The sequence below is a fragment of the Microtus oregoni genome, unplaced genomic scaffold (genome assembly GCF_018167655.1).
Source record: "Microtus oregoni isolate MIOR12 unplaced genomic scaffold, Mior012 000043F_ref0000047, whole genome shotgun sequence".
NCBI lineage: Eukaryota > Metazoa > Chordata > Mammalia > Rodentia > Cricetidae > Microtus > Microtus oregoni.
Genome location: NW_024543210.1, coordinates 10582202 through 10607408, shown reverse-complemented (window position 1 = coordinate 10607408; position 25207 = coordinate 10582202). Strand labels below are relative to the sequence as shown.

At 53.2% G+C, this 25207-nt stretch overlaps 2 protein-coding genes across 3 annotated transcripts in view; one reads left to right on the top strand and one right to left on the bottom strand.

The window, feature by feature from the left end:
* Positions 1 to 1126: 1126 nt before the first annotated feature.
* Chga (chromogranin A) lies at positions 1127 to 12825 on the top strand. The gene is made up of 8 exons (XM_041633331.1): positions 1127 to 1402; positions 2128 to 2174; positions 4364 to 4457; positions 5199 to 5267; positions 7729 to 7860; positions 9290 to 9691; positions 10182 to 10642; positions 12408 to 12825. The coding sequence occupies exons 1-8, from the start codon at positions 1282 to 1284 to the stop codon at positions 12489 to 12491; spliced, it is 1410 nt and encodes a 469-aa protein (XP_041489265.1). The 5' UTR covers positions 1127 to 1281; the 3' UTR covers positions 12492 to 12825.
* Positions 12826 to 16576: 3751 nt separating this feature from the next.
* Positions 16577 to 25207, bottom strand: part of Itpk1 (inositol-tetrakisphosphate 1-kinase) — a 132465-nt gene continuing 123834 nt past the window's right edge. For both annotated transcript variants that reach the window (XM_041633385.1, XM_041633386.1), the window contains 2 exons: positions 22796 to 22958; positions 16577 to 18489 (listed from right to left, as the gene is read on the bottom strand). In XM_041633385.1, coding sequence (XP_041489319.1) covers positions 18131 to 18489; positions 22796 to 22958 — 522 coding nt within the window. In that variant the 3' untranslated portion in view covers positions 16577 to 18130. The remainder of the gene's footprint in view (positions 18490 to 22795; positions 22959 to 25207) is intronic.

Below are 25207 nucleotides of genomic sequence, written 5' to 3'. Positions count from 1 at the left end.
TGATCTATCGCCAAACATCGATAATTAATATGAACTACTGTATGGTAATTTGGAAGTGGCCTCTAGGATGGGAAAACTGCCTACACACCAATAAAATAAAAATAAATTAATTTTAAAAAAAGAAAAATTAAAAGAGTCCATGCTCATAATGAGCCCCTGCCAGGCCACTGAGCCTCTGGGAGAGGACTGGCAGCACCTCACACTCCAGCAACATTACCCAGTATCAGCCTTGTCCACACAGGAAGACCCAAGGACTTGGCTTTCCTCCTACCCCACTGTGGATATGCTGTGTGACTTAGGCCACGGGACTGTCCACTTCTGAGTCTTAATTTGCTCTTCTGGGGCATGAGGTTAGTTTCTGCTCTCTTTGTCTAAAAGCAGCAGACAAATTTTGCACCTAAAATATCCAGGTTTTGAGAACATATAGGAAGAGGCGAGGCTGGTAGGAGGTAGAGGTGTCCCTGGGCTACTGGACTAGAATGGATCACTTCTGTTTTAGCTTGACGGTGAAAACTGCCCCCCAATCTGCCTCATTTGCCTGAGAGCTGTGAACTCAGGACCCAGCCATGTGTGGGCTGAATCTTCAGTCCATACATTGAACATGGGTGAAGCCACAGAGGGGGCTCTCAGCACTGTGAAAGCAGTGACCACTGACCACTATCAAATAACAAATAAATACACACAGTGACAGGATGTGAGGCACAAAACTGGCTTGCTAGAAAGAGAGGCCTCCCTCACTCAGGCAGGGGTCAGGAAGTTCTGAAACGTGAACGTGCCTCCAGGCGGTGAAATCAAGAGAATAGTACCTAAGCAGAGGAAAACTCAGCGCCTGGAGAAAGAGGTACAGGAACCTCGGTGAACTGGGGAGGAATGGGAGGTTCAGAGAAAGGAGTGACTTGCCCACGGATACACAGCAAATTGACAGGTGGAAGTTCAGCTGGGCCCCCTTCTGAAGCCGGTACTCTTCACTGCCACTAGCAAGGGGCAGGGTGGAGGCAGCCAGAGGTGAGCCTGGAGGCGGGGCGGGACCCGAAGGTAGGGAAAGGACTCAGGGGGCGGTCCTATGACGTAATTTCCTGGGTGTGTGCGCGCGCGCGCGCGCGCGTGTGTGTGTGTGTGTGTGTGTGTGTGTGTGTGTATGCGCGTGCTCGTGCGTGCGTGCGTGTGTGTGGTGTGTATAAAAGAGAGGCATATAGCGTTGCTGCTGCTACTGTTGCTGCCACCACCGCCGCCGCCACCACCGCCGCTACCGCAGTCATCCCGCTGGGGCAAGAGCTCGAGATGACAGACCATAGACCCACTTCTGCCATTCTCCTGCCGCAGTTCATCCACCCGACCCGCACCACTCGACTCGCCATGCGCTATGCCGCGGTTCTGGCGCTTCTGCTGTGCTCTGGACAAGGTGAGCTGCTTTAGGCTCGGTAGCAGGGTCCCCTCTCCTGCCCCAGGTCCTTTGCGGCGCCCGAGGGTTCAGTACCATGGACAACACCCAGTCAGGGCGCGGGTTATCTCTAACCGCTAGACTCAGTGTGGCCTCCGGTCTCCCACCACACCCGTATGGACTGTGGGGACTGTGGAGTCTGACCCAACCCAGCGGGGCAGCTCCCCCTACCCACCCACCTCCACATCACCCACCGGTGTGGCGCTCTGCGCAACCAAGGTCACTGGAGGAGATAAAGGACTGCCACTAGTTCCCCAGTCCTCCCGTCCTTCCACCCTTTAGTCTGCCCTTGATCTCTTCCCCCACCCCAGATCTTTGCCACCACCTCTGGGGTTTCTCCCCTTGCATGCCTCTGTTCCTACCTACCCCGTCCCACCATATGGTTGGTCTTGTTCAGAGTAAACTTGATTTCAGCTCTGCATGCACCCTCCTCTGGTGGGGAAGGGTTGAGGTTCTTTAGTACAGTCTCTGAGGGCCAACCCCTGGGGCGGCAGGGAAGGGAAACAGGAATCAGTGCTGGTGACTTATTTGGGTTTGGGGCATCGGTGTAAGGGAGAGTATTAGGAGAGCAAGTGCGAGTGCCCCCCCCCCACCCCAATAGGGAAGAACTGGGCTTTCCTTGGTGTGGAGAAATAAACCCAGTTAGCAATCTCTCACTCTCTATCTCTCTGTCTTTCTCTTTCCAGTCTTTGCCCTCCCTGTGAACAGCCCCATGACAAAAGGGGACACTAAGGTAAGAAGGAACGTTGGGGTACCTTGGGAGAGGGAGGATGCCCTGTGGGCACCTCCTGGCCAGTTTTTGTGCAGCTGCAGGAGGGAGGCTGGCATAGAGCCAAAGGCAGCACTGCAGCAGCTGAGCTGGGGACAGCTTACACAAGAAGACATCAAAGATCTCTGCTTGCCCTGCTGCAGTGACTTCCCAAGTGGCCCACATCTCACCTGCTGAGACCTGGGACCAGGGACACCAGTCTGAGCCAGGACCATAGCTTCTCCTGTCCTAGGTGTCCACAGACCTGCCTGGCTCTGCCCTCACCTTGTCACTCAGACTCCCTGCTCTGCCTCCCGCTTCTGCCTCCTGCCTCTGCCCAGGGACTCGTCTGGCAGTGAGAAACAAGCCATACCAAATCTTTGGACTGCGCCCTCATCAGAACCAGGGCTGTTCTCCCAGGATCGGGATGTCTCCATTTGGGCATCAGAGAATTCTGTTCTCCGTGGTCTGAGGGCTGTCTTCTGTGAGAGGCCACAGCTAAAAGCCAAAGGCACCCAAGAGCTCACTGTTTATTTGTTCAGTTGTATTTTCTTGTTTATTTGTTGGTAACTGTACACAGGCCAGTGTTTAACTTTCCACCATCGTTTTAGCTGTGCAACCTCGGAAAATCCAGCTTCTGTAAGTGTCTCGATCCATGGGTGAAGCCACAGGAACCTCGTAGGCCCTCGGAGATTTCCCTAGAGCCTTCCTTCTTATCTCATCATCGTTCTTTTTTATGTTCTCTTCCTTCCTTCTTTCTTTCCTTCCTTTCTTTCTTTCTTTCTTTCTTTCTTTCTTTCTTTCTTTCTTTTGAAAGGGTCTCTTTTGACAGTAGCCCTGGTTGTCCTGAAACTCATTATGGAGACCAGGTGGGCCTCAGACTAAAAGAGATCCACCTACCTCTGCCTCCCGAGGGCTGGGATTAAAGATATACACCACAACGCCCTGCTTCCCAGTATTCTTGAGACCCCTACCCAACTCCTGTTTCTTGGTATTTGCCCTCAAAAGCGGGTGGTTTCCTGGTGTTCTCTATGCAAAGTCTGGCGTTGGGGAGAAAGGGCACATGCTCCTGGGAGCTGCTTGCCAGATTTGCTCCCACCACCATAGCTAGGCAGCTGGAGTCAGAGGTACCAGCAGCTAGGGATGACCTGCGTGTTTGCTCGGAGGTTGTTATGACTACACACTCCGACTGCCTTTGCCGACTTGACTTGCTATCTTGGAACCATGGGTTGGATGTCTCCACATCCCATAGACACAGCCTCCCACACCTTCGCTCCCTGCCAGTGTTGCCTGACGCGTGTCTGGCACCTCCTGCTCCTCCACCCAGCTACAGGCTATGGAAACAGGTCTGATGTGGTTCTCTCCCTAAGCGTGTGTGGCACTTCCCACGTGATGAAGTGTTTTCCACTGGGTGGGCATTCTCATCCCTGCTTTACATATGGGGAAACCAAGGCTCAGAGAGACTTAGTCACTTGCTCCAGATCACACAGCTAGCATTCCACACGGTGCACACCGTCTTCAGAGACCAGCTATCTGCCATGGGCTTCTCTACCTGCTGCGCCTCATACAACGTTCAGAGACATACATGTCTTGGGCTGGCATGAGCATTGAGATGTAACTAGTTGGCATCCCACATCCAGCCAAGGTTTTTTTCCCTATGGAACAATGTGGAGTCACATAGTGTGGCTGCAGAATGAGACGTGGTCCTGTTTCTGGCAAATTCGAGCCGGGGTAGATTTGTGTTCTTCACTGGACAGCCTGGAGGACATCTTGGAGGAGCTGATCCTTTGGACTCTGCTGGATCCCCAGAGGTCCTCTTAGGTCTCAAACGCAGCACCGTCCTTAGAGAACTACCCAAAGAGGGAGAAGATGGCAGATATATACTCCCCTTCCTCCCTCAGCAGTGGTCCCCTGGAGGCACATGCTGGCATGCCCATGTGATTGGTTTGGCTCACAGTGTGTGTGTGTGTGTGTGTGTGTGTGTGTGTGTGTGTGTGTGTGTGTTCTGTTTCTACGGCTCTACAAGGTCTAATTAAGGAAGCAGAGGTGAGCCCCAGGGCCTCTTGCAGATAACATAAATGTTCTTCTTCTGCCCACCTGGGAAAGCTGCCTTAGCACCTCAGGGACTAAGCTCCATGTTTGTACCAGCCACAGCCTGCCTTGCTGTCTCCCAGGTGATGAAGTGTGTTGTGGAGGTCATCTCTGATTCGCTGTCCAAGCCCAGCCCCATGCCTGTCAGCTCTGAGTGTCTGGAGATCCTCCAAGGAGGTAGGAGCAAGAGGCTGGAGGAGGGACTGGGAGGCCAGGGTGCGGGTGGGTGTCTCTTGACAGGATTAATCATCTCCTCCAGCAGTCGTTGCCCCAGTGCCCTGGTCTGTGCTGGCATCTGGGGAGCACACATGAGGAGGTGACAGCTCCTGGGACTGATCCTGAGGCATGTAGATTTTCAGAGGGAACACATGGCAGAATGAAGGGCCTGGAACAGCAGCCTGCAGACTGGGCACCCTGTGGACCAGGCTTCTGTGGGCTGTATTCCCAGCGTTTGGAGTCCTACTGACACCAGTAGCCATTCTCTGGATCTGCGATAGAGGGTATAAAGTGGGCCTGTGAAGGACCACATCTTTCCAAGATGACAATCCAGTTTGTCTAACACATGATAGCACTACTGATGGACAGGTAGAAAATGAAGGATGTCAGGAGGAACAGACAGGGCAGGCAACATGGAAGTGGGAAGTATTTACACACTCAGGCTCAGTGGAGCCTGAAGTCCACAGCTCCTTCCGTGGGGGCTGAGCGTAGAGTCAGCAGGTGACCTTTCTGCTGCAGCAGGGAGGTGACTGATGTCTTGGATATGGGGAATTCCCAAAGTGTTCTACCAAGATGCAGGCTTCCCACTGCCTCCTGGTGCTGAGTTTCCAGAATAAATGATTGAGCTAGCTAAAAGTGTCCATGCTAATCTCTCGGGGTTGTCCTCTAGAAGCCACCGGTAACTGTGTCCTCTCCCTGCAGATGAGAGGGTCCTCTCCATCCTGCGACACCAGAATTTGCTGAAGGAACTCCAAGACCTGGCTCTCCAAGGTATTTCAGCACCACACACAGTTCTGGGGGGAAAACCAGCAACAGAGCAGGAGAGAACGCGGGTGGAGGCTGAGCAGAAAGGTGGGGTGCTTCATGCTACGTGACTCTTTAGCAGTCCAGACTGCTAAAGAGATCAAGGCTCAGAGAGGCTGAGTGATTTCCCCAAGGCCACACAGTGAGTACACCTTGTTCAGAGTAGACACGATTCTGCTGACACTCCTTGGCCTCTGGAGGGCGGTCATCCAGGAAGGCCACAAGGATTCTTCTCTGCGGACCCAGAAGTGAGCACACACAGAGAAAGCTCTCGCTTCCTTGTGATTCTTTGCTCCTTGGATTATGTGGGAGGCAGGGTTTTGCTAGTCCCTCAACACAGACCAGACTTACAGTGTGTCTTAGACTGGGAGGTGACTTTTCCCAGGAGACTAAGAAAATCCAGTGCTTTTCAGACAGGGTTTGAGGCTGAGGGCTCACAGCATTGAGGGAGTGCCAGCCGGCCAGGACAGAGAGCTAAGCTCTTCTCAGAGCCCCATCCCCAGCCACTTCCTGGTTTGAGGGAGAGTGAAGCACTGCCCTGGAGACCTGGAGGGGCCGGGCTCCAGCTCTGCTTCTGCCCAAGCTGCCTTCTGAGTAAAGTAGCCAGGCTTGTGAGATACGCCCTCAGTGCCTTGTGCATGAATCTGTCATCTCTGCCCAACTCAAACCAAGGCCACCCTGGGGTCTTTGGGGCAGTGAGAGCTGTGTGTGAAAATAAAGAGAGAGTTGGGTGATAAGCAAGCAAAAATTAGCCTTAGTACCAGTGGTGGTGGTGCACGCCTTTAATCCCAGCACTTGGAGGCAGAGGCAGGCAGATCTCTGTGAGCTCAAAGTCAGCCTAGTCCAGGACAGTCAGGACCACACAGAGAAATCCTGTCTTGAAAAACAAACAAACAAAAAATTAACCCTAGCAATCCTCCTTCCCTGTGGGAGTTTGCCCCTTTCCTCTCACTTGCTGGTCTGTTTTGGCAATAAACACCAACCTCCCATTTTTTTTTTGTTTTTTTTTTTTTGTTTTGTTTTGTTTTTTTGAGGCAGGATCTCATGTAGCCCAGTCTGACTTGAAACTTACCGTATAACTGAGAACGCCCTTGAATTTCAGACCCTCCAATCTTCCACCTCCAGAGGGCTGGGATTTCAGGCATGGGCTATTATACTGTTTTATGTGGTGCTGGAGATGGAACCTAGGGCTTCACCTATGCTAAGTAAACACTCCGCCAACTGAACAGCCCCAGCCCCAGAACCCACCCCTGGCATACAGGGGATGGTGGCTGGCGCTGGGGTATTTATGATCAGTTTTGTCCTGTCTTTGTTTTGAAATAGGGCCTCACTCTGTAGCTAACACTGCCTCAGCCTTTGGAATTCTGGGGTTGCAGGCATGTTCCACACACCCACCATACCAGGTCCATGCACAGGGCACTACCCGTTCCTCAGGAGGTAGCCAGGGTTAAAGTATGGCTGGAGGTTAGGTGTTCCAGGTCTCCAGGGTGATGCTTTTAAACAAAACATTAGATATTTTAATGATAATTTTAAGATTAAATATTGGATGGATATTCCATTTAAAAATTATTTCAACAGAGATTGTTAGAGAGGAATGGGCCCTACTCTATACCCTTATACATATGTATCTAATAACACACAGTATCTATATTATGAAGTTTTCCATTATGAAGGCACTGAGTGTGTCTTCAACCATCATGACCATTCCTCCATCCCTTCCTGGGTTCTGTATAATATTCTTGCCCTGGGACCTCTGCCTTAACATCTACTACAAGTCTGTTTATAAATGAGCATCTGACCTTGAGGAGCCCTCGTTGCTCAAGGTCACAAAACCACGGGCATGGCCAGGGGAGGCCTGAAGCCCACTGCAGCTGAGTCGGACAAGCTTCCTCACCTGCACTGACTGCATAGCTGCAGAGCTGTGTCCTGATGCAGACACTGCTGCAGGATACTCAGCAGGGCAGCAGCAACAGCAACAGGGGATATATAGGCAAAGGGACTCTGGGCTTCAAGGTAGGTACAGCCCTGGGCTCAGAGATAGGCACAGCACCCACCTTCTCTGGGGACCAGACTTGGGGTTCCAGAGCTGGAGTTTCTTGAATAAAGAGAGCCCATGAGAAACCCAGCGCTGCTGTCATGTCATAGGTCCTGAGGGTTTCTCATTGCTCTCCTGCTGGAACAGACATGCGTCTATTCCATTTGGGCCCTTATTGCTCTCAAAGGTACAAGAAGAACTTTCTCTCCTTCCCCACTGGGGACACTGAGTCAGAGAGGTGGTGTAGCCTGATGGACCCCATCTGAGAACCTGTACCCTCAGCTTCTCTCTAAGAACACAGGATGTTCACAGGGTTGAAGTAGGCCTACAGAGTCATAGACAGATATGTCAGGGCCTGGCCACATGGGACATCTCCTTGTCCCCTCCTACCAGGTGCCAAGGAGCGGGCCCAGCAGCAGCCGAAGCAGCAAGAGGAGCCACAGCAACAACAGCAGCAACACAGCAGCTTCGAGGACGAGCTCTCAGAAATGTTCGAGAACCAGAGCCCCGAGGCCAAGCATGGAGGTCAGTGTGGCCAGCTGGGAGAGGAGGGGTCGCAAGAACAGTGGTCCCCAGGGGGCACTGCTTCTTCAGAGCAGGAAGGCAGCTATTGCTCCCTTCCCTTTACACGTCGGAAACCAAGGCCTGGAAGGTTAAGTCCCTTGCACAGGGTTCATACCACAACAGAATTCGAACCTGGCTCTTTCTTATCCAAAGCCCCCAACTTGGCCCCACACCAGTCCCCTGCTCCAGAGGCAGGAGTAACCCTGGGCCAACCTCATAGCCCCTGCCACAAAGCCCCTGTCTCCTGCTCCCATCCTCCTGGGACTAGGTACCACCTTAGGTGAAGGTGTGCAAGGAGGGTCCAGAGGAGTGGGTTCAAAATACAAAATGACCTGGGTCATCGACCCGGAAGTAAAAAAGGCATCCTTGGGCAGTGTCAACCAGCTTCCCACCATGGAAGAGCGACAAACTGCAGAGCTGGGATTTTTGTGTCCAAAGTGGACAGAAAGGCCAATTCCCAGAAACTTGTCTATGGTCATCCTCTGGGCCAACTATGGACACATAAAGGTGTGCCCGGCACCCCACATCAGCTGGTGTCAGGCACCCCACATCAATTGCACTGTCACCATGGTGCGCAGACTCCCACATATTGCTCCCATGGGAACAAGCGTCGAGATTGCTGTGGTGCTATGAGAAGGGAATAGTGTCGTGTGTGTGTGTGTGTGTGTGTGTGTGTGTATGCATGCGTGCATGTGTGTGTGTGTATGCATGTGTGTGTGTATGCGCACGCACACACAGCTGAAAGCTTTAATGCGGAGACCCCGAGCTTGGCATTTGGAGGAATGAGCAAGGTGGACCTCCAGAGTCTGAGCAATGACAGGTGTCCTGGCTTTCTGAAGATCGTTTTGAGTTCTGTGGCCTGGGTGCCCTGAAGCCCTGGTGACAGTAGCATGTGCCTGGTGGTGCTCTGTTCAGCAGCTGCCAATCCAAAAACAGGAGGGATTGTTACTCTTAAAAGCCTGTCTTTAAGAAAACACCTTTCAGTGGAGCCTGTACTGGTCACACAGCGCTCAAGATGTGCAGGGATAGGCTTGAACACAGACAGGTTAAATGATTCGCCCAGATCACACCGCCGTCCAGCTGCTGCCCTAGTTCACAGTTCAGGGTTCTATCTTCTGGGGTCATTTTAAATTATGTTTATTTTGATTTGGGGTTCCATTTTTGCTTTCAAAATTCCAATCCTGTTTGGAAAAGCAGAATTAAAGCAGCCCAATTCAATTGACCTCAGAACAAGCTTCAAATTAAATATAAAATATGAAAGGGTGACCCCAATCTTTCTCATAGGGTGGGCTTCCTGGAAGCCAAGACATCTGACGGCAGGCTTGAACTTGGCCTCGGGAGTCCTGGACAGCAGCTGGGTCCTCAGCTTGACTCTCTCCTGTGTTCACAGACGCTACAGCAGAAACTCCGTCTACGGAAGCCGTGGAGAAGAGAGAGGACTCTTACGAGGGGCAACAGGATGGCTCTGAGGGAACCACGGAGGGACCCAAGCCTCAAGCTGTCCCAGAGCCCAGGCAGAAGTCCTCTATGGTGGAGAACAGTCAGGCTTCTGAGGAGGACACAGCCACCAACACCCAGCCACCGGCCAGCCTCCCCAAACAGGAGCACAGGGACCCGCAGGCTACGGGGGACAGCGAGACAGGCCTGAGTGTCCGGCAACAAGCCATAAACGCCAAGCAGGAGGAGGAAGAGCACAAGGAGGTTAGAGAGAAGTCTGGGCCTGAAGAAGCCCCCACCGCAACATCCAGCTCCCATTCCCAAACCGAATACCAGGAGATCCAGCAAGATGAGGGTATGTACAGTGACAGGACCTCACTGATGTGTCTGGGAGAGGGTGGCCTTATGCCACCTCCATAACAACGCTGAAAGATGGGTGTCCTCTCCACCGTCCAGGAGAACAGCAGGCTCAAAGAGGTCATGTAATTTGCTTAAGGCTACACAGCTAATTGGCAATCAAAGCTATGATTCCAACTGCAGTTTGTCTGACTCCTAAACAAAACACCTGAGAGGGAGAAAGGGCTTCGGGTAGGTGCTTGGAGAATGCAGGGAAGACAGGGTGAGGTTCAGTGAGGGGCTCCCCCACTGTATTGGGCCTTGCAAAGCATAATACAAGGTTGCTCTGTGCTCCGATGGGGCTGCTATGGGGGGTGCTGGCCGGACTCCGAAGGCTGAGCTTGGCCTTAGAAGTGGCTGCACAGAGGATCTGAGGGAGTAACAGGGTCTGGGGAAATGGCAGCCCTTCCTCAACCGTTTCCTCAAGTTCTTGCCACCACCCACTCCAGGTCAGTCGGAATCTCAGGCAGTGGATGGAGCTGGAAAGACTGGAGCTTCTGAAGCTCTGTCACCCCAGGGGGAGCTGGAGCTCTCTCGGCAAGAGGACAACGGGGAAGACGTGATGGCAGGGCCGCCCCAAGGTCTCTTTCCAGGCAGGAAGAGCCAGGAGCTGGAGCATAAGCAGGAGGAGGAGGAAGAGGAGCATCTACCCAGAGAATGGGAGGACAAGCGGTGGAGCAGGATGGACCAGCTAGCCAAGGAGCTGACGGCAGAGAAGCGGCTGGAGGGGGAGGACGATCCTGATCGCTCCATGAAGCTCTCCTTCCGGGCCCGGGCCTATGGCTTCAGGGACCCCAGGCCTCAGCTGCGCCGGGGCTGGAGGCCATCTTCCAGAGAAGACAGTGTGGAGGCCCGAGGCGACTTTGAGGAAAAGAAGGAAGAGGAAGGCAGCGCCAACCGCAGAGCAGAGGTTGGTATAGCCAAGGGCAGCTGCGCCCAGCATCCCCTCCCCCACTGAGGGGACATGGTTCCCTTAGATGGGCATGGGATAGGGGACACTTGCTTACAATAGAGCTACTGGGCCAGGTGGACAGTGGCCTTAGATGTGCCTGAGGGACACAGAGTGGGGACATTGCCTCTGCTGGTGTGTGAGCAGGACATGGCAGTAATGGGGAATCAGGCATGTGGATGGGGAGCTTGGTAGGACTGGCCTGGGGCCTCTCAGGGCACCTGTATTCCTGGGAACTGGGAAGGGATGCCTTGTTGGTGGCCATGTTGTTCTGGTCCCTAGGCAATACGATTACACCTCCTCCTGGGTTTAAACTCACATATAGCCTACAACGGCATAGCAGGGGCAGGGCTAGCCGGAACCTGGTGAGCAGACAGGGAGGCATGGAGGTGCCAGCAGATGTGGGTTCCACCTGGTCCTGATTGTGTGACCTTGGGCAGGTCATTGTCCCTCTCTTCCCTCTCTGAGTCTCATTAGTTCCCCCATTTGTGAAGTGGGAGTATGGAGTCTCTTCAGTTCACCTCATTCTCACTACCACATGACTTACAAAACCCTGGTCTACACAAAGCCACCTGGGCAGCTGCAGGGGTGGTACAGGGACCCAGGGACGTGACCCCACAGGAGGTGAGAGCCGGGCTTCTCGGCAGGCAGGATGCCTCCTGAGCTAGAGGAGGCTTTTGTGGGACCTGGCTAAGCTGGTGCTGTGGAGGGAGTTGGGATTCTATGGGGAACCTGCTCTACCCTCAGCCCGGAACTCAAGGCTCTTTTCTGCTCACCCAGAAGCCTTCTTTAGGTCCTGCCCATCTTCCAACCGGAGCAGGATCCTGTTGAGATCTGAAAGCAATGGGTTCCTCTTAGGAGGGGCCAGTGGTCTGGAGTCCTTGGAGGTGGGGGAAGGGTAACATGAACTGCTCTGTACTACTTACCCCTCCTGCCCTGGTCCCAGACAAGATGGGCAGTTTTAAGAGCCCTTTACCCACCCATTAAAGCTTCTTACTCATGAACAAAGGGAACCTTTAGTGAAGAAGCAGGGACCCCAGGTGTTATAGACAGGATGAGGTGGGGGGTAGTCTTGCTAGAAACGTCGGCAACAAAGAACTCATACTCCCTCCATGGCTTGTTCTCAGATAGAAGGATCTAGAATCCCTATTTCCAGGGTAGTCTCTGTCAGTGTCCTGCAGACTTTGTGCTGAAAGGCAGCAAATTTGAGACTTAGAGGCTGAGAGGAGGGTTTCCTGCTTCCCTGACTGTCCTGACCGGAGCGTGGGAGATTCTAGGGTTAGGACAAAATGTCAGAGCCCAGCCCTGAGCAGGTCTGTGTTGACACAGTTCTGATCATTAGCCCAGCAGGTTCAGAGGCTGTAGGAGACAGATCAAACCAGACTGGCTGCATCCCAGGAGCCAGCACTGGTATCCAGACTGAGGAAGGGACCCAAATGGAACCATGTACCCCGAAGGAACAAATTCCTATTGGTCCATAGTTGATGGATGAAATGGGGGTTGAATAAGAGCCCACGAGGGCCTTGGACATAGTGGTCCCCAGAGTATCCCAGCATTGTTGGATGGTATCACTGTGCCTGCAATGCTGAGAAATTCCCCGCAGTTCAGACACAAGCCACTTGTCTGAGACCAGCTGCTAACAAACAGCAGGGCCAGTCTGACCGACTGTGCCGTAGATGATTCCAGCCTGGGCCAGTCCCAAGTGACCCTGTCTGTTCCCTCCTAGGACCAGGAACTAGAGAGCCTGTCAGCCATCGAGGCAGAGCTGGAGAAGGTGGCTCACCAGCTGCAAGCGTTGCGGCGGGGCTGAGGCACCGGCTGGTGGGGGCAGCCATGGCTTCAAGGCACCCTGTGACCCTGGTCCCGTGGCTTGAATGCAGCTCCCAGTAGGGAGGCTGCCTCTGGCCACCAGAGCCCAGGTTGCCCTCTTGCCCCTCATCCCCTCTTGTTCTCAGCCCCTGCCCTGGACACTCCTGCAGGACAGCTCTGACTGTCAACACAGATTCCTTCTCTGAACACAGGCAGCTTTCTAGAAGTTTCTCTTCCACCTTATCCACGGGGCACAACTGCAATAACTTCTGACCTTTGGGTGAAAGTTGAGAACTGACTATGATATTCCAGATAAAATTTGTTGACAGAATAAACCTGCTTTGGGCTCTTTCCTTTTCTTTGACTTTTTTCTTTCCCCCTCCACTCAGAGATGAGCAGAAGGACTGGGTAGTTTCATGGCTGGGCTGAGTGTGTGTTTTGGGGTACTCCTTTCTGGGCCATCTACAGGCAAGCGTCTTTGTATCACTGAGCCTCCGTTTTATCTGTAGATGGAGGTGCTGAACTGCCCAGACGGGACGTGAGGATGGTCACCACCCCAGGGCGGGGCCCATCACCCTTTGCTCACTTGTCTCCCAGCCATGCCTGAGCTGGGCAGTTTCTGCTGAGGTTGTCCTTCTGGGCTGTCATCTACTGCCTTGGTGCTGGGCAGAGGTTGACAGGCCCCAGGATAATACCTCTGCCTGGTCACAGGTACCAGGTCAATGCTGGACTCCCCACCATGGCTTCTGTGCTACTCATGTGTCAATGACCACAGGCGTGGGACCATGGGGTGTCTGACGTATGGGGCAGGAAGAGTATACTAGAACATAACAGGTCTTGGGTCCAGTTTTGAGAATAGGGAAACAGATGAAATAGCACATTGAAGTCACAGATGAAGCTGACACACCAAACTTTTAGGCATGAGGATTTTGTAGGTCATGCAATCATGCCAGGCTGGGATGTGGTGCTGGACCCATGGGTGCCGGCTACTAGGACCAATCATTCAATCATTCATCAAACATATCTATGCGGCCTAGCACGCCTGCACACAAAACCTGCGATGAAACCCTGGCTTCGGAAACCCGATGTCTCACGGGGTAAGTCAGATCCTCCTACAGTCAACGCAACCTCTGATTGTTGGGCTGGCGAGTGGCTCTGCTGGCTTCAGACGGGAATGTTATCTCTTCATGTTCTCCGCCTGTGCACCTCAACTAAAAGCCAGCAGGTGAGGGACTTCCAGGTGGGGATGATGGAGACTGGGCTCGGCCTTAGCAGTCTGCCTAGCAAGAGCATGTGCATTGGCCAAGGGGGAGGGACATCACTGCTACCCCAGGCAGAGCTAATTCCAGAGTCCCAGCTGGTATTTGAGAGCCAGGTCCCAAGGGTCCAAACCCTGCCTCAGTCCACCCGTATTCAATGTGGTGATATTCTGTTTAATAATTCAACTTGCCTGAAGATCAGAGTGCAGAGCTAAGTCACTAGAGGCCAGGTGGTGTTAGCTTACACCTTGAATCCCAGTACTTGGGAGTCCCACGCCTTTAATCCCAGCACTAGGAAGGTGGAGGCAGGAAAAGAAGAATATAAGGTGGGAGGAATCAGGAGCTCATACTCAAGTTTGATGGAGACAGTTGCAGTCTGAGGATGCAGTCTGAGGACAGGATCGGGTAGAGGTAAAAGGTCTCTCTAGTGGCTAGCTATACTACCTCTCTGATCCCCCAGCTTTCACCCCCTAATACCTGACTCTGGGTTTTTATTATCAGTACCTATTAGAATTCATGCTACAATTCACTACCTAGAGTGCTTGGCCAGCCTTTCTGACCCTCCCAGAGCCTCGGTTTCCCAGTATGGAATTCAGTTTGTACTGAATTGTGGTAGGGCCTGACTGTGTGAGACAGCACAGACCCCAAATTCCTACAGCAGTGGAGGACATGGTAGGACAGAGGTAGGGGGCAGGAGGTCTTTGCCTAAATGTTTCCAGCGTCTAAATGTTTCCAGCGAGCCCTAGCTTCTCACTGCTGCAGCAACCTGCCCCTGAGGCAAGGCACACCCTGCATGAGGTCACTGCTGAAACGTGGTTTTCTTCAGGCTCAGACATCTCTTGACAGTTATGTAATTACACGAACTCCCACTAGGCTACCAGAGACCAAAAACATCCAGCACCAAGACCAAGTGGCAACAGAACACAGGGACACTTTGTCACCAGAAGACCCCATCCCAAAGATGAGCCCCCTGCATTGTCATTACCACAGGAAGTAAAGAGAGAGGCTGGGCAGGAGCCAGTGCGCAGTGGCTTTGTCCAAGAGCATCTGGCAAGCAGATGTGCCCAAGACACACGGGTGCAGTGTGGGGCGGAGTGGGGGGAGGAGGCAAGCAGGAGTCGCCACAAAGCTCGGGCGTGGTCACTGCTTAGCTCCGCAGGTAGGACAGTGCCATAAAAAGCCTGGGTGAGCTCTCAATGCAGGGAGCCTCGGGGAGATGTCACCTCCTATGTCCTGTAGGGGCCCCTCCAAGATGCCAAGTTTCATTAGATCCAGGAAGCAAAGAAAACTCAACCGTTTCTGAGAAAGGTACCTCATGAGGTGTGGGAGGTACCTCCCGGTCATAAGCAGAGGGAAGAGGACCCAAGTAGAAGGGGCCGTGTTGCTGTGGTAGTCAGCCTTCCTCTGCACAGGAGAGCAGGCCAGCACCGGCCTGGCAGAGAAGAAGGGTTGAGGCTCAGGCCTTTATGAGGGGAGGGTCTGTGGAGGAGCCTTGGAGCATGGTAGCAGCAGTAGCCGTAGTAGGCCTACCGAAAACTGGGAGCCCCTCGACCCCAGAAGTTCCCACCAGGAGCCATGGCACCTTCCCACCCTTACTAGAGGTGGGCTCCTTCAGACCAGCGTGAGAGCTCTGGAACGACAGGAGCAGTGCTAGGAGCCTACTGGTCACGTGACTGACTTACACAGGGACTGTAAAAAGGCCGGCAGGCCCTTCCAGGGCATCAGCTCTATAGTCAGCAGGGCCAGTAGAAAGGCTGTGTTCTTCCGTCTCCGAATGCCTGTCCACCAGACACTATTTGCCCCAGCTGTTAAAAACTCAGCTTCTTGCTGTGGCCTTAAAAAAAAAGTATGTGTGTGGGGACCCTGTAAATGCTCAGAGACCAAAAGACAAGACAGTTAGAGTATCTGTCTCAAATACTCTCTGCCCACTCCAAGGTAGGACCTGAACCCGGGGCTCATATTTCCTCCGCAAGCCCCAGTGGTCCCGTCCCTACTCCCTATACTTTTTTTTTTTTTTTAAAAAAAAGATTTATTTATTATGTACAGTGTTCAGCCTCCATGTATGGCTGCAGACCAGAAGAGGGCGCCAGATCTCATTACAGATGGTTGTGAACCACCATGTAGGTTGCTGGGAATTGAACTCAGGACCTCTGGAAGAGCAGTCAGTGCTCTTGACCTCTGAGCCATCTCTCCAGCCCCTATTCCCTATACTTTTGAGTTGGAGTTAAGAGTTCAAGCTGAATGCCTGGCTTGCTACACAGGTGCTGAGTCTGAACTCCTGTGTCACGGCGGCACAGCAAGCATTCTCAGTTACCGTTTCTCCAGCACCCCCATCAATCTACCGGGCTCAGGGTGGTTTTTCCTACACCGATGGGGCTCACACCTGGCATAGCCCCCTAAATAATCTGAGGATTCAGTGGATCCAGTTCTGCAGGCTAGCCTACCCACAGTGCGTGGCAAATCTAGACACTTCTGTGAACCAGCAATGACCTTGACTAGACCCCACTCATCTCTCTGAGGATGGACACCAGCGGCTAGTGTTCTGTAGCACCATGTTGGGGGAAGTCACATTTCTCGATCTTTAAAGCACCCGCAAGAATGTGGCCCCAAGTCCTTGCTCCCGTCTCCACTCCTGGAAAAGCGTAACTGTCCCCAATACCCGCAGAGACCTGTGGAAAACGCCACACCGCCCAAGGTGTGACCCTGGAGGAGGAGCTCCAGGGAATGGAACCCTTGACTTCACCCTGCCTGTTCTGAAGGCTGAAAAGCCAACGTGTCTTACCAAACATCTTTTCTTTAATGACTGTGACCACGTATGAAGTGTAGTTTGATCTCAGTAGTTTATTCTGGAGACAAAGCAGTGCGAGAGCCGGCCACACTTCCCACCCCCGTATTCAGAGGCAGGCCTGGGAAGGCGACATACAGACATCAGGTTCAACACTCAGGTCCTGTAAACGTGGTTCGTTCCGGGGTTCCATTCCCAAGAAAGCCAACCAGCCCCTCCTCACCCGAAGGATGCTCAACCACGGCCCTACTTGGTAGCCTCCCCAGGGCTGCAGGGTACTTCCTCTAGTGTCCTCCATCTTATCTGGACCTAAGGACAATCCAAAGGCCTAGTTCTCTTTGCAAAGTGAGCTGATATCTTAAGACACAAGATCACCCTCGGGAGGGGGGGGGCATGGGCTGATCATCCAGGGCTCCACAGGTATCCTTTCCTGTGGGCACTGGGGCCAGTGGGGAGTCTGCCAGCTGCTGTGGGGACAGAGTGAGTCTGAAGTGGGGCACAGCTCCCTTGGGGGCTTGCCTAGTGCTCGGTGCAAGGGACTTGCTGTGGACACAGTAGGGCTGTGCTGGGCCTTGCTGTACCAGAAGGGGCTGGTGTGTGTGTACAGGAGCAGCCCTAGCGACGGCCTCCTCTCACCTAAAAAGAGGGACCCAGATGATGGCATGGAAAAGCAGGCATCCTCGTGGGCTAGAACACTAGGTCAGCTCTTCAGTTTCCTGTCTCAGGAGCCACCTCGAAGAGATGAGGAGGTGGAGGCCTAGAGACTCGTGGAATGATTTGTTCAAAATCCCAGCACAAACCCTGGGTCCCAACAGACCCCTGGACTCCTAGCTAGGTAGCCTCCTTCCTGGGTCCTAGTGAGCAATAGAGCCAGGCTGGAGAGTACAGTAGCCTGGTGTATTCTACAGAACCAGTAAAGACTGGCAATAGTTAGGGGGCTTTGGCTCCACCCACTGGAGGCTTCTTTTCCCTTCCTACAGCCCAGACCCCCAGTACAGAGCTCCCAAGGGGTCAACTGCTTCCCTGGCTTTGGAGAAGAAGGGTCAGCTGCACAGGGGCAAGGGTTAGCTTTGGAAAAGACCACATCTGAGAAAAAAGGACGGTGAGGTCGGTGTGGGCAGATGTGGGGAGGGGAGGAATGGGGGAAACATTCATCCTTTTGCCTGCTTAGCTGCAACAGCCTGGCCAGATACGAGCTCCTTCCAGGGTACCTGGAAGCCTGGCCCACACAGCAGCCATGAAGACAGACAGACATGCACACACACACACAAACACACACACACTTGCATGACAACCGCACACACATGCACACACCCCACTTCACATTCAGACCTAGTGTTGAGAACACAAGCGTGTGTAAACTCAGTGAGGAGATGTGCACAGGACTCAGGCGGCATCCTCGATGCTGGACCACTTGGTGCTCTGCTCTGTCTCCCCCCCCTAATTCCGATCATAACATCAGAAAATCAGGTAAAAATTTAAAACAGAGAAGCATCAGATCACTGGGAATTCTTAGTAGTGTTCCCGTTCGGAGCTGCTGGCCCAGTGAGTGTGTTCCACGCTCTGCGCCGCCCCTCTGGGTCCTGGGCTCTGTGACTATTGTGAGGAGGCCTTAGTGGCCAGGGAGGCCACACAGTGCTGCTGGAAGCTGGGTGACACACCGGTGGTGCAGCCAAGTCTCTGATGTGGCAGCTTGGCAGAGCCACCGGCGCCCATGTTTCCTGCTTCGGTCTCAGTCTTCCAGGTTGTGTCCTGGCCCTTTAAGCTGCCACAGCAGCCAGGGTTGGCACTGCACGTCCGCTCACCAGCCAGGCTGCCCGCCTGTTCCGCTAGAAGCCTGTTGTGCCTCAGCGGGGCCACTTCCTCCAGGGCAGCTTCACCTGTGCTCTGGCCTTGCAGGACTGTGGCAATGTGGTTCAGGAGGTCGGTAAAGAACTCGCTCACACCCTCATAGCCTGGAGGGGAGAGACAGAAGGTACTGGGCATTAGCCAGGGAATATGAGAGGAGAAAGAAGCAGAAATAACGGGCTCCTGGGACTTGGGGGGCATTTTCAGTATCGCAGAGTGGTGGGAGCCACAGAACCTGGTGCACACGGTCCCCAAAGCTGGCCCTTGACCACTGTCTAATCCCTGAGTGTGAAATTCCACAGCTCCAGCTGATAAAGATGAATCTTGTTTTCGTTGGGCATTTCCCTGGCTCACCCACTGCTATAGTTTGGGTAAGTAGTGCACGTTCCAAAGTTCACATGTTAAAACATTAGTTATTAGCTCAAGGAGCTGCTGGGAAGAGTTGGAAGAGCCTGCTAAGGAGACCGGCTAGCCATTTCAGACACACTTTCTCTCCCCTCAGGTAACCAGTGGCCTCTGCCAGTACTTCCCATATATCTGCCCTGTCACAGGCACAAATCAATGGAGAGAAATCATCATGGACTGAAACCTTCAAAACCCAAATAACTAAAATAACCTTTCCTCTTTAAGCTGATCATCTTGGCTATTTTGTTCCAGTAACGGAAAACGAAGGAACATAACCAGCCAACACTGACATGATGCAGTCAGACGGCAATGCCAGAATGTATTCCTCATACGCTTACTGATAAACTGCGAGTCTGGCCTCAGACCTGGGTCCTGGTCACTGTATCCTATCTGGAGGCTCAACTTTCTTGTCCACAAAACACAGGAGGCCAGCTCTCCACACAGGAGGGCTAGACCTGGGTGGGTCTGAGCCAGAAGCCACAGCCCAAACCAAATCTGTTCCCTCTTGCCCCAAACACCTTCAGGGATGCAATCTGTGTCCCAGACTCTGAGGACCAGCACCTAGGAACAGACTGCCAAGTCCACCGTCTCTGGCACAGAAACTTATGGTAACCATGGGGACAGGAGTACATTTTCACACACATGCACTCATACATGTGTGCACACTGCAGACACAATGCCAGAAGAGACCCCAGGAATTACCCAGCAGGCTTCAGATTTGGGGTGAGGATTTGGTGACTTCCAACAAACTACTTCCAAAGAGATAGGAGGCGAGATCTCTCACCTTCTCGGAATGAGGTGTCTCGATGAGAACTGGTACCATACTATAGGTAGAAGCTGAGGTAGCAACTGTGTGGGGGCCAGGCCCCTGGGCTATCTTGTGTCTTTTGGCAAACCACCCTGTGATTCTGAGGAAGCCCAAAGCAAGGGCACTCATGGTGACGCTAACAAGGTGGCTGGCACAACGCATCATTACACATGTCAATGCCGTCTTCACACTCTGTCTCCAAGTAGACAGGAGATGAAGGAGTGCCAACCATGGAGGGGAAGATGGCAACACTTCTGTGCTGGTGTTCCCAGAGTGTCAGAGTGCCAATCACTGGGCTATGAGCTTCATGGTCCTTGGCTCACTGCCCATGCTCCTCAGCCCATCTTACAGGAGACCTGGAGGCTCTGTGAGGCTCCAGGTTACAAAGCTCCTACGTGATAGAACTGCGGTGCGACCCAGATCCTCTGATATTATCTGTTTTTAACACCTAGTACCGAGAGGCCCCACTGTGGGACTCAGTATGCTGCTAGCTCTGGGAGTGAGGGTGAAGGGCAGGACAGACATGAGGCTAGGTATGATACAGGGAGGGGAACCAGGACCCAGTCGAGTTGCTAAGAAACCGAGGAGGCTGCTCCCTAGTAGCCATTCTGCTTTTGCTCCCAGATGAGGCCCGGGGGACCAGGTAGACTAGATCAGTGAGCGAGGGGAAACGTCCCAGAGTATAACAGCCACTTCCTTGGGGGCCTGTGATAAACAGGCTGAGGTAGGTTGGCGTTTTCCAGCCTGGGAGGTGAAAACTAGCAGGGCAGGGTGCCAGCTCCACGCCCAGCACCATGCAAACCCATTTGTCTGCAGCATGAGAAATGCTCTCGCTCGTACAGAAGCGAAAGTAGGCGCTAAAGTGAGGCTGCCTAGACCATCACAGTGAAGAAGTGGGCCAAGATCAGAACCCCGGTGTTGTAAGACATCAAAGGCCTTAGGGTCAGTGTGGAGGCTCTGGACTATGGGTCCTAGTCCTGTGGGGACTGTAACCATGGATGCGGTTCTTTAGCTCCCAGCATCACCTCTCATGGGCAAGCAGAGCTCACAGCAGCTTCCTCGTGCCACAGAACACAGCAGGGCCAGTAGCACAGGCTGCTTCTGCCACTCAGGTTTCCTCATCTCCCAAGCTGGGTGTTCCGACAGAGCTTCCACCTACCCCAGTGCCCCACATGCTTCCCGAGAAGAAGCAGGACCAAGCCCGTACCTCTGCTGGGCCCAGAGGGCTGGTTCTACACCTTGGACTGTAAACCGAGTCACCTCTCAGACACTAGCTTCTCTTTGCCTGAGGCCCCTGGGACTAAAGGACCCTTCGGCCATCCCTCGGCACAGGCTTACCATCGATCTGGTAGTCACAGACCCACCCCCGTACCCCATTCCACTGGAACAACCGAGCCCTAGGGTCCCCTGGCAGAAGACTCTGTATTCACGCTGGCTCTTGGTGACTGTCTCCCTGAACACAGTAGAGGCTCTCCTGCCTCTACGATACACTGAATTCTTTGAGCTGGGAGGGGCTGCCCACCACTAGTGGAAGAGTGTACCCCCCTCCTCCCAAGGCTTTTTCAGTGGCCCTGTCTCTCACCCTCAACCCATTAGTGAGCTTTGTGTGCTCTTGGATCACCCCACATCTTCACTTCTTTATGATTCTTCTGACACAGCACTATATTCCCCACTCTATACCCTAGCTTTCCTCAGAGGTTCCACCGCCTCCACCCACGAGCTGGGAAACTCAATGGGCTGGGTCTGAGTATGCTGGCTGGATCCAGGCCCCAGAGGCTCCCCTCTGACCCTGTCCCGTCCCATTTCACCCCTCCTGGTACCCAAGCTGGTCCACCTGCAGTGTTGGTTCCTTCCCTTTGAGGAACTCTCGGGCACTCTACTCTCCATGTTCTTCCTCCCAACTGTGCTGTGAGGGCTGACAGCAGGACACATAGCCTCTGGCAGATGCCAGCTGAATGTCAGAGCTGTTGGGCTCTTTGGGGTCCCTAGTTTTCTGCTGTGAACTGTGATGCTGTGGAGTGGCTCATGCACTCTCTGAGCGGTTAAGGGGATACAGGCACTGAGTATCCAGGATGCCTGGGGTTTGGTGAGGTGGCTTCCTAGTCACGCATGCCCCTGGGCAGCAAGGGGGAGCTTGCTATTCCTCCACATCAAGAAAATGAAGAATAGCTAGGAACACTAAATTGCCAGCTACTCAGGAGGCTGGAGGGGTGGAAGTGGGTATGAGCTGAGAGCGTAGGGCCAGCTGAGGCAGGGATACCTGGGTCTGGAGAAGTACAAGGCCCTGCTCTGGGGCCTTGGAGACCCAAAGCTAGACTCCAAGTCTTTTTCATCTGATCCCCAACCCCCACCCCAGGATTCTAGGACAAGGTCTTGTTATGTAGCCCTGGATAGCTTTAAACTCATGGCAATTCTTCTGCCTTAGCCTCCCAAGTGCTGGCAGACTTCTAGACCTCTCAGCTGCAGCGATGATGCACAGGCCACCGGTCTTGGGGTCTCCAGGACACACAGGAGCTTGTGAGCGCCGGTGTAGACATTAGACCTGCTCTCCCAGCCAGCCCAGTGGTTCTAGAATAGGGCTCGGTTGGTATTATTCCCCAGGGCACCTGACTGAGTGGAGACTGAGGGATACTCAGCGGGGTGAGGTTCCAGCAGAGAGCAGGGAGGGGACGGAGAGTGGCGGTCTTTGTGGCAGCAGGCACTAGAGTGGGAAAGCCATGGCAGGGCGTGGGCCTGGATCTCAGCCTTGCAGTTCAGGACACTGGAAGCAGCACCTGCCCAGGAGGGGCTGGCCCTGCCATTACATGCTGTGTGACGTCAGAAGAATGCTTCCACTGGAGGGGCCTCCATTTCCCTACCCGTGAATGATAGGGGGTTGAGTCTTTTCCAAGTTCCTTTTACTCCTCTGGGTCTAGTAGGGCCAATGGATGGGCTGATTAGGCCAGTCCCAGCTAAGGCTGACGACAGGATCGAAAGATGGGGGTGAGAGAATACAGTGGGGTGCTTAGGTGGGCGTGCCCCCACAGTTAGCCATCCAGGGCTTCACTGACAGCATCTTAAGAGCCGAGACTGCAGAAGGTAGCACTTGCTCTAGACTGCAGAATGAGGTGGGCTCTCCCATCTCCAGTCAAGCTGACTCATCTCCCACCCCCTGAAGACACCAGGTAGCCAGGGGAGGGTCACCCTGCTCTGCTGCTCACCTGGGAAGGCGTTGACGTCAATGACAGCATGCTGCCCGGTCTGGTTGTTAATGATGATGTCAATGCCAAAGAGTGACACTCCCAGCGCCTGCCGCAGTGCCCGTGACAGTTCCCGGATGACCTCATCACTGGGCCTTTCGAACACACCCTCGATCTTGTCCAGCTGTCAATACAGACACAAGTCAGGCTTCTGGGGCTAAGATATCACACAGGTGTAGTCCCCTCTCATGAGAGGACCTACCGTCCTTCTGGTCAGCAGGTGGGACCAACCCACCACGGCCAAGCCTGCCAGGGTCTGGAAGACCAAGGACTCTACGTAAGGGTGCTTACGGCTAGTGTATGAAGCAGGGTGCTTAGTGCTCATGCACTACTGAGGCTGATATCAGTACAGGGGGCCAGGGGCTGGTCCAGGGTCACAGAAGCTAGAAGGACAGGGCAGGATTTGAATCCAGATTTTCGGTTTTGAAAACCCAGTCCTTTCAGGAGCGAGAATGGAGATGGACTGTTACAGAAGCAGACAGAGGTGAAGAGAGTACCGGGGCCAGAGTTTGAAGGCAGAGAAGACCAGGAACCAGTCAGGGAGAGATGGGGCACAGGAGTACTGACCAGCACCACGGTACCGCGCCATCTTTGCCGGCATCCTATAGGAGTAAGGCTGAGGGCCTAGGGAACCCAAGCAGCCATGTGCTTTTCTCTTCCCAGCTGTGATGACCTAAGTACCTGCAAACAGCATCCCATCCCACGTGACCAGTGCTCTCCCAAAGACGCTGCTGGCAGATGATCTTGCCTGACTCTAAGCCCAGCTTCCTGCAAAGTTCTCCACAGGCCTCTAGTCTGAGTCAGCCTGCCCTGCCCACGACATCTCCAGTGTCACACATTTTCTGCTCTAGTGTGGATGGCCTGGGAAAGGCATGTGACCTCACATACAGCTGTCGGCCAGGACCCCCGAGGAAGAGGAGGCCCAGAGAGGGACCGCAGGGTAAGGGTATGGATTTAAATGCCATCAGAGATTTCTCAGTTCTGTGGATGTGGGGAAAGTACCAGGCCCGTGCCTCCGTTTGCGTATCTGTACAATGGGATTGATCAGGCCTCCATCTTAGATCTGCTGGAAGGGATACCAGGGAGGGGACTCCACAGGTCTGGCTGTGAGGAGGTTTGGCTCCTCAATACAAGGACACAGACTACATGGCCTCCTGTGGAAGTCACTCACAATAGTGTGCACACTAACTGCCAGTAAGCACTGAGTTCTTGTAGTAAGGAGCGGCAGGCTACGTTCCCGCTCGGATCCCATACGGCTAGCTTAGCCCCGGAAATAATAACACACAAATTGTATTCTTTTAAACACTGCTTGGCCCATTAGCTCTAGCCTCTTACTGGCTAATTCTCACATCTTGATTAAACCATTTCTAATGAGTGTAGCAGCACGAGGTGATATCTTACCAGGAAGATTTAAAAAAAAAAGATTTATTTATTTGTTTATTATATAGACTGTATTCTGCACCAGATCTCATTACAGATGGTTGTGAGCCACCATGTGGTTGCTGGGAATTGAACTCAGGACCTTCAGAAGAACAGGCAGTGCTCCTAACCTCTGAGCCATCTCTCCAGCCCCCAGGAAGATTCTTAACCTATATCCATCTCGGAGAGGAGAGCTATGGCAACTGCCTGGAGAGGAGAGGCATGGCGTCTACCTCACTGCCTTCTTCCTCCCAGCATTTAGTTCTGTCTATTCTGCCTACCTAATTTTCTGTCCTATCAGGGCCAAGGCAGTTTCTTTTTTTTTTTTTTTTAAATTATTTATTTATTGTGTATATAATATTCTGTCTGTGTGCATGTCTGCAGGCCAGAAGAGGGCACCAGACCTCTTTAAAGATGGTTGTAAGCCACCATGTGGTTGCTGGGAATTGAACTCAGGACCTTTGGAAGAGCAGGCAATGCTCTTAACCACTGAGCCATCTCTCCAGCCCGGCAGTTTCTTTATTAACCAATAAACCCTCCTCCATCAAGTTATGGGGGATGGGGCGGGCTTAAGCCCAAGTGAAAAACAAAACTGTGCCGAAAGCTTTAAGTGCACTGGGCTGGAGAGGTGGCTCAGCAGGTAAAAGATTGTGTACCAAGCCTTGTGATCTGAGTCTGACCCCCGGGACCCACATGGACGAAACAGAGCACTGACCCCTGAAAACTGTCCTCTGACCTCCACACACAAAGGCACATGAATCGGAAGAGAAATTCTTAAACCAGGCGGTGATGGTGCACACCTTTAATCCCAGCACTCGGGAGACAGAGGCAGGTGGATCTCTGTGAGTTCAAGACCAGCCTGGTCTACATAGCGAGTTCTAGGACAGCCAGGGCTATACAGAAAAACCCTGGCTCAAAAATCCAAATAAATAAAGAAAGAAAGAAAAAGGAAGG

What these genes read in the sequence shown, in the direction of transcription:
- Chga (XM_041633331.1), top strand. Translation starts at nt 1,282, where the DNA reads ATGACAGACCATAGACCCACTTCTGCCATTCTCCTGCCGCAGTTCATC. An exon ending in TGACAAAAGGGGACACTAAG is followed by an intron (nt 2,175 to 4,363) that starts GTAAGAAGGAAC and finishes GCTGTCTCCCAG; the next exon opens with GTGATGAAGTGTGTTGTGGA. An exon ending in GCGCCAACCGCAGAGCAGAG is followed by an intron (nt 10,643 to 12,407) that starts GTTGGTATAGCC and finishes GTTCCCTCCTAG; the next exon opens with GACCAGGAACTAGAGAGCCT.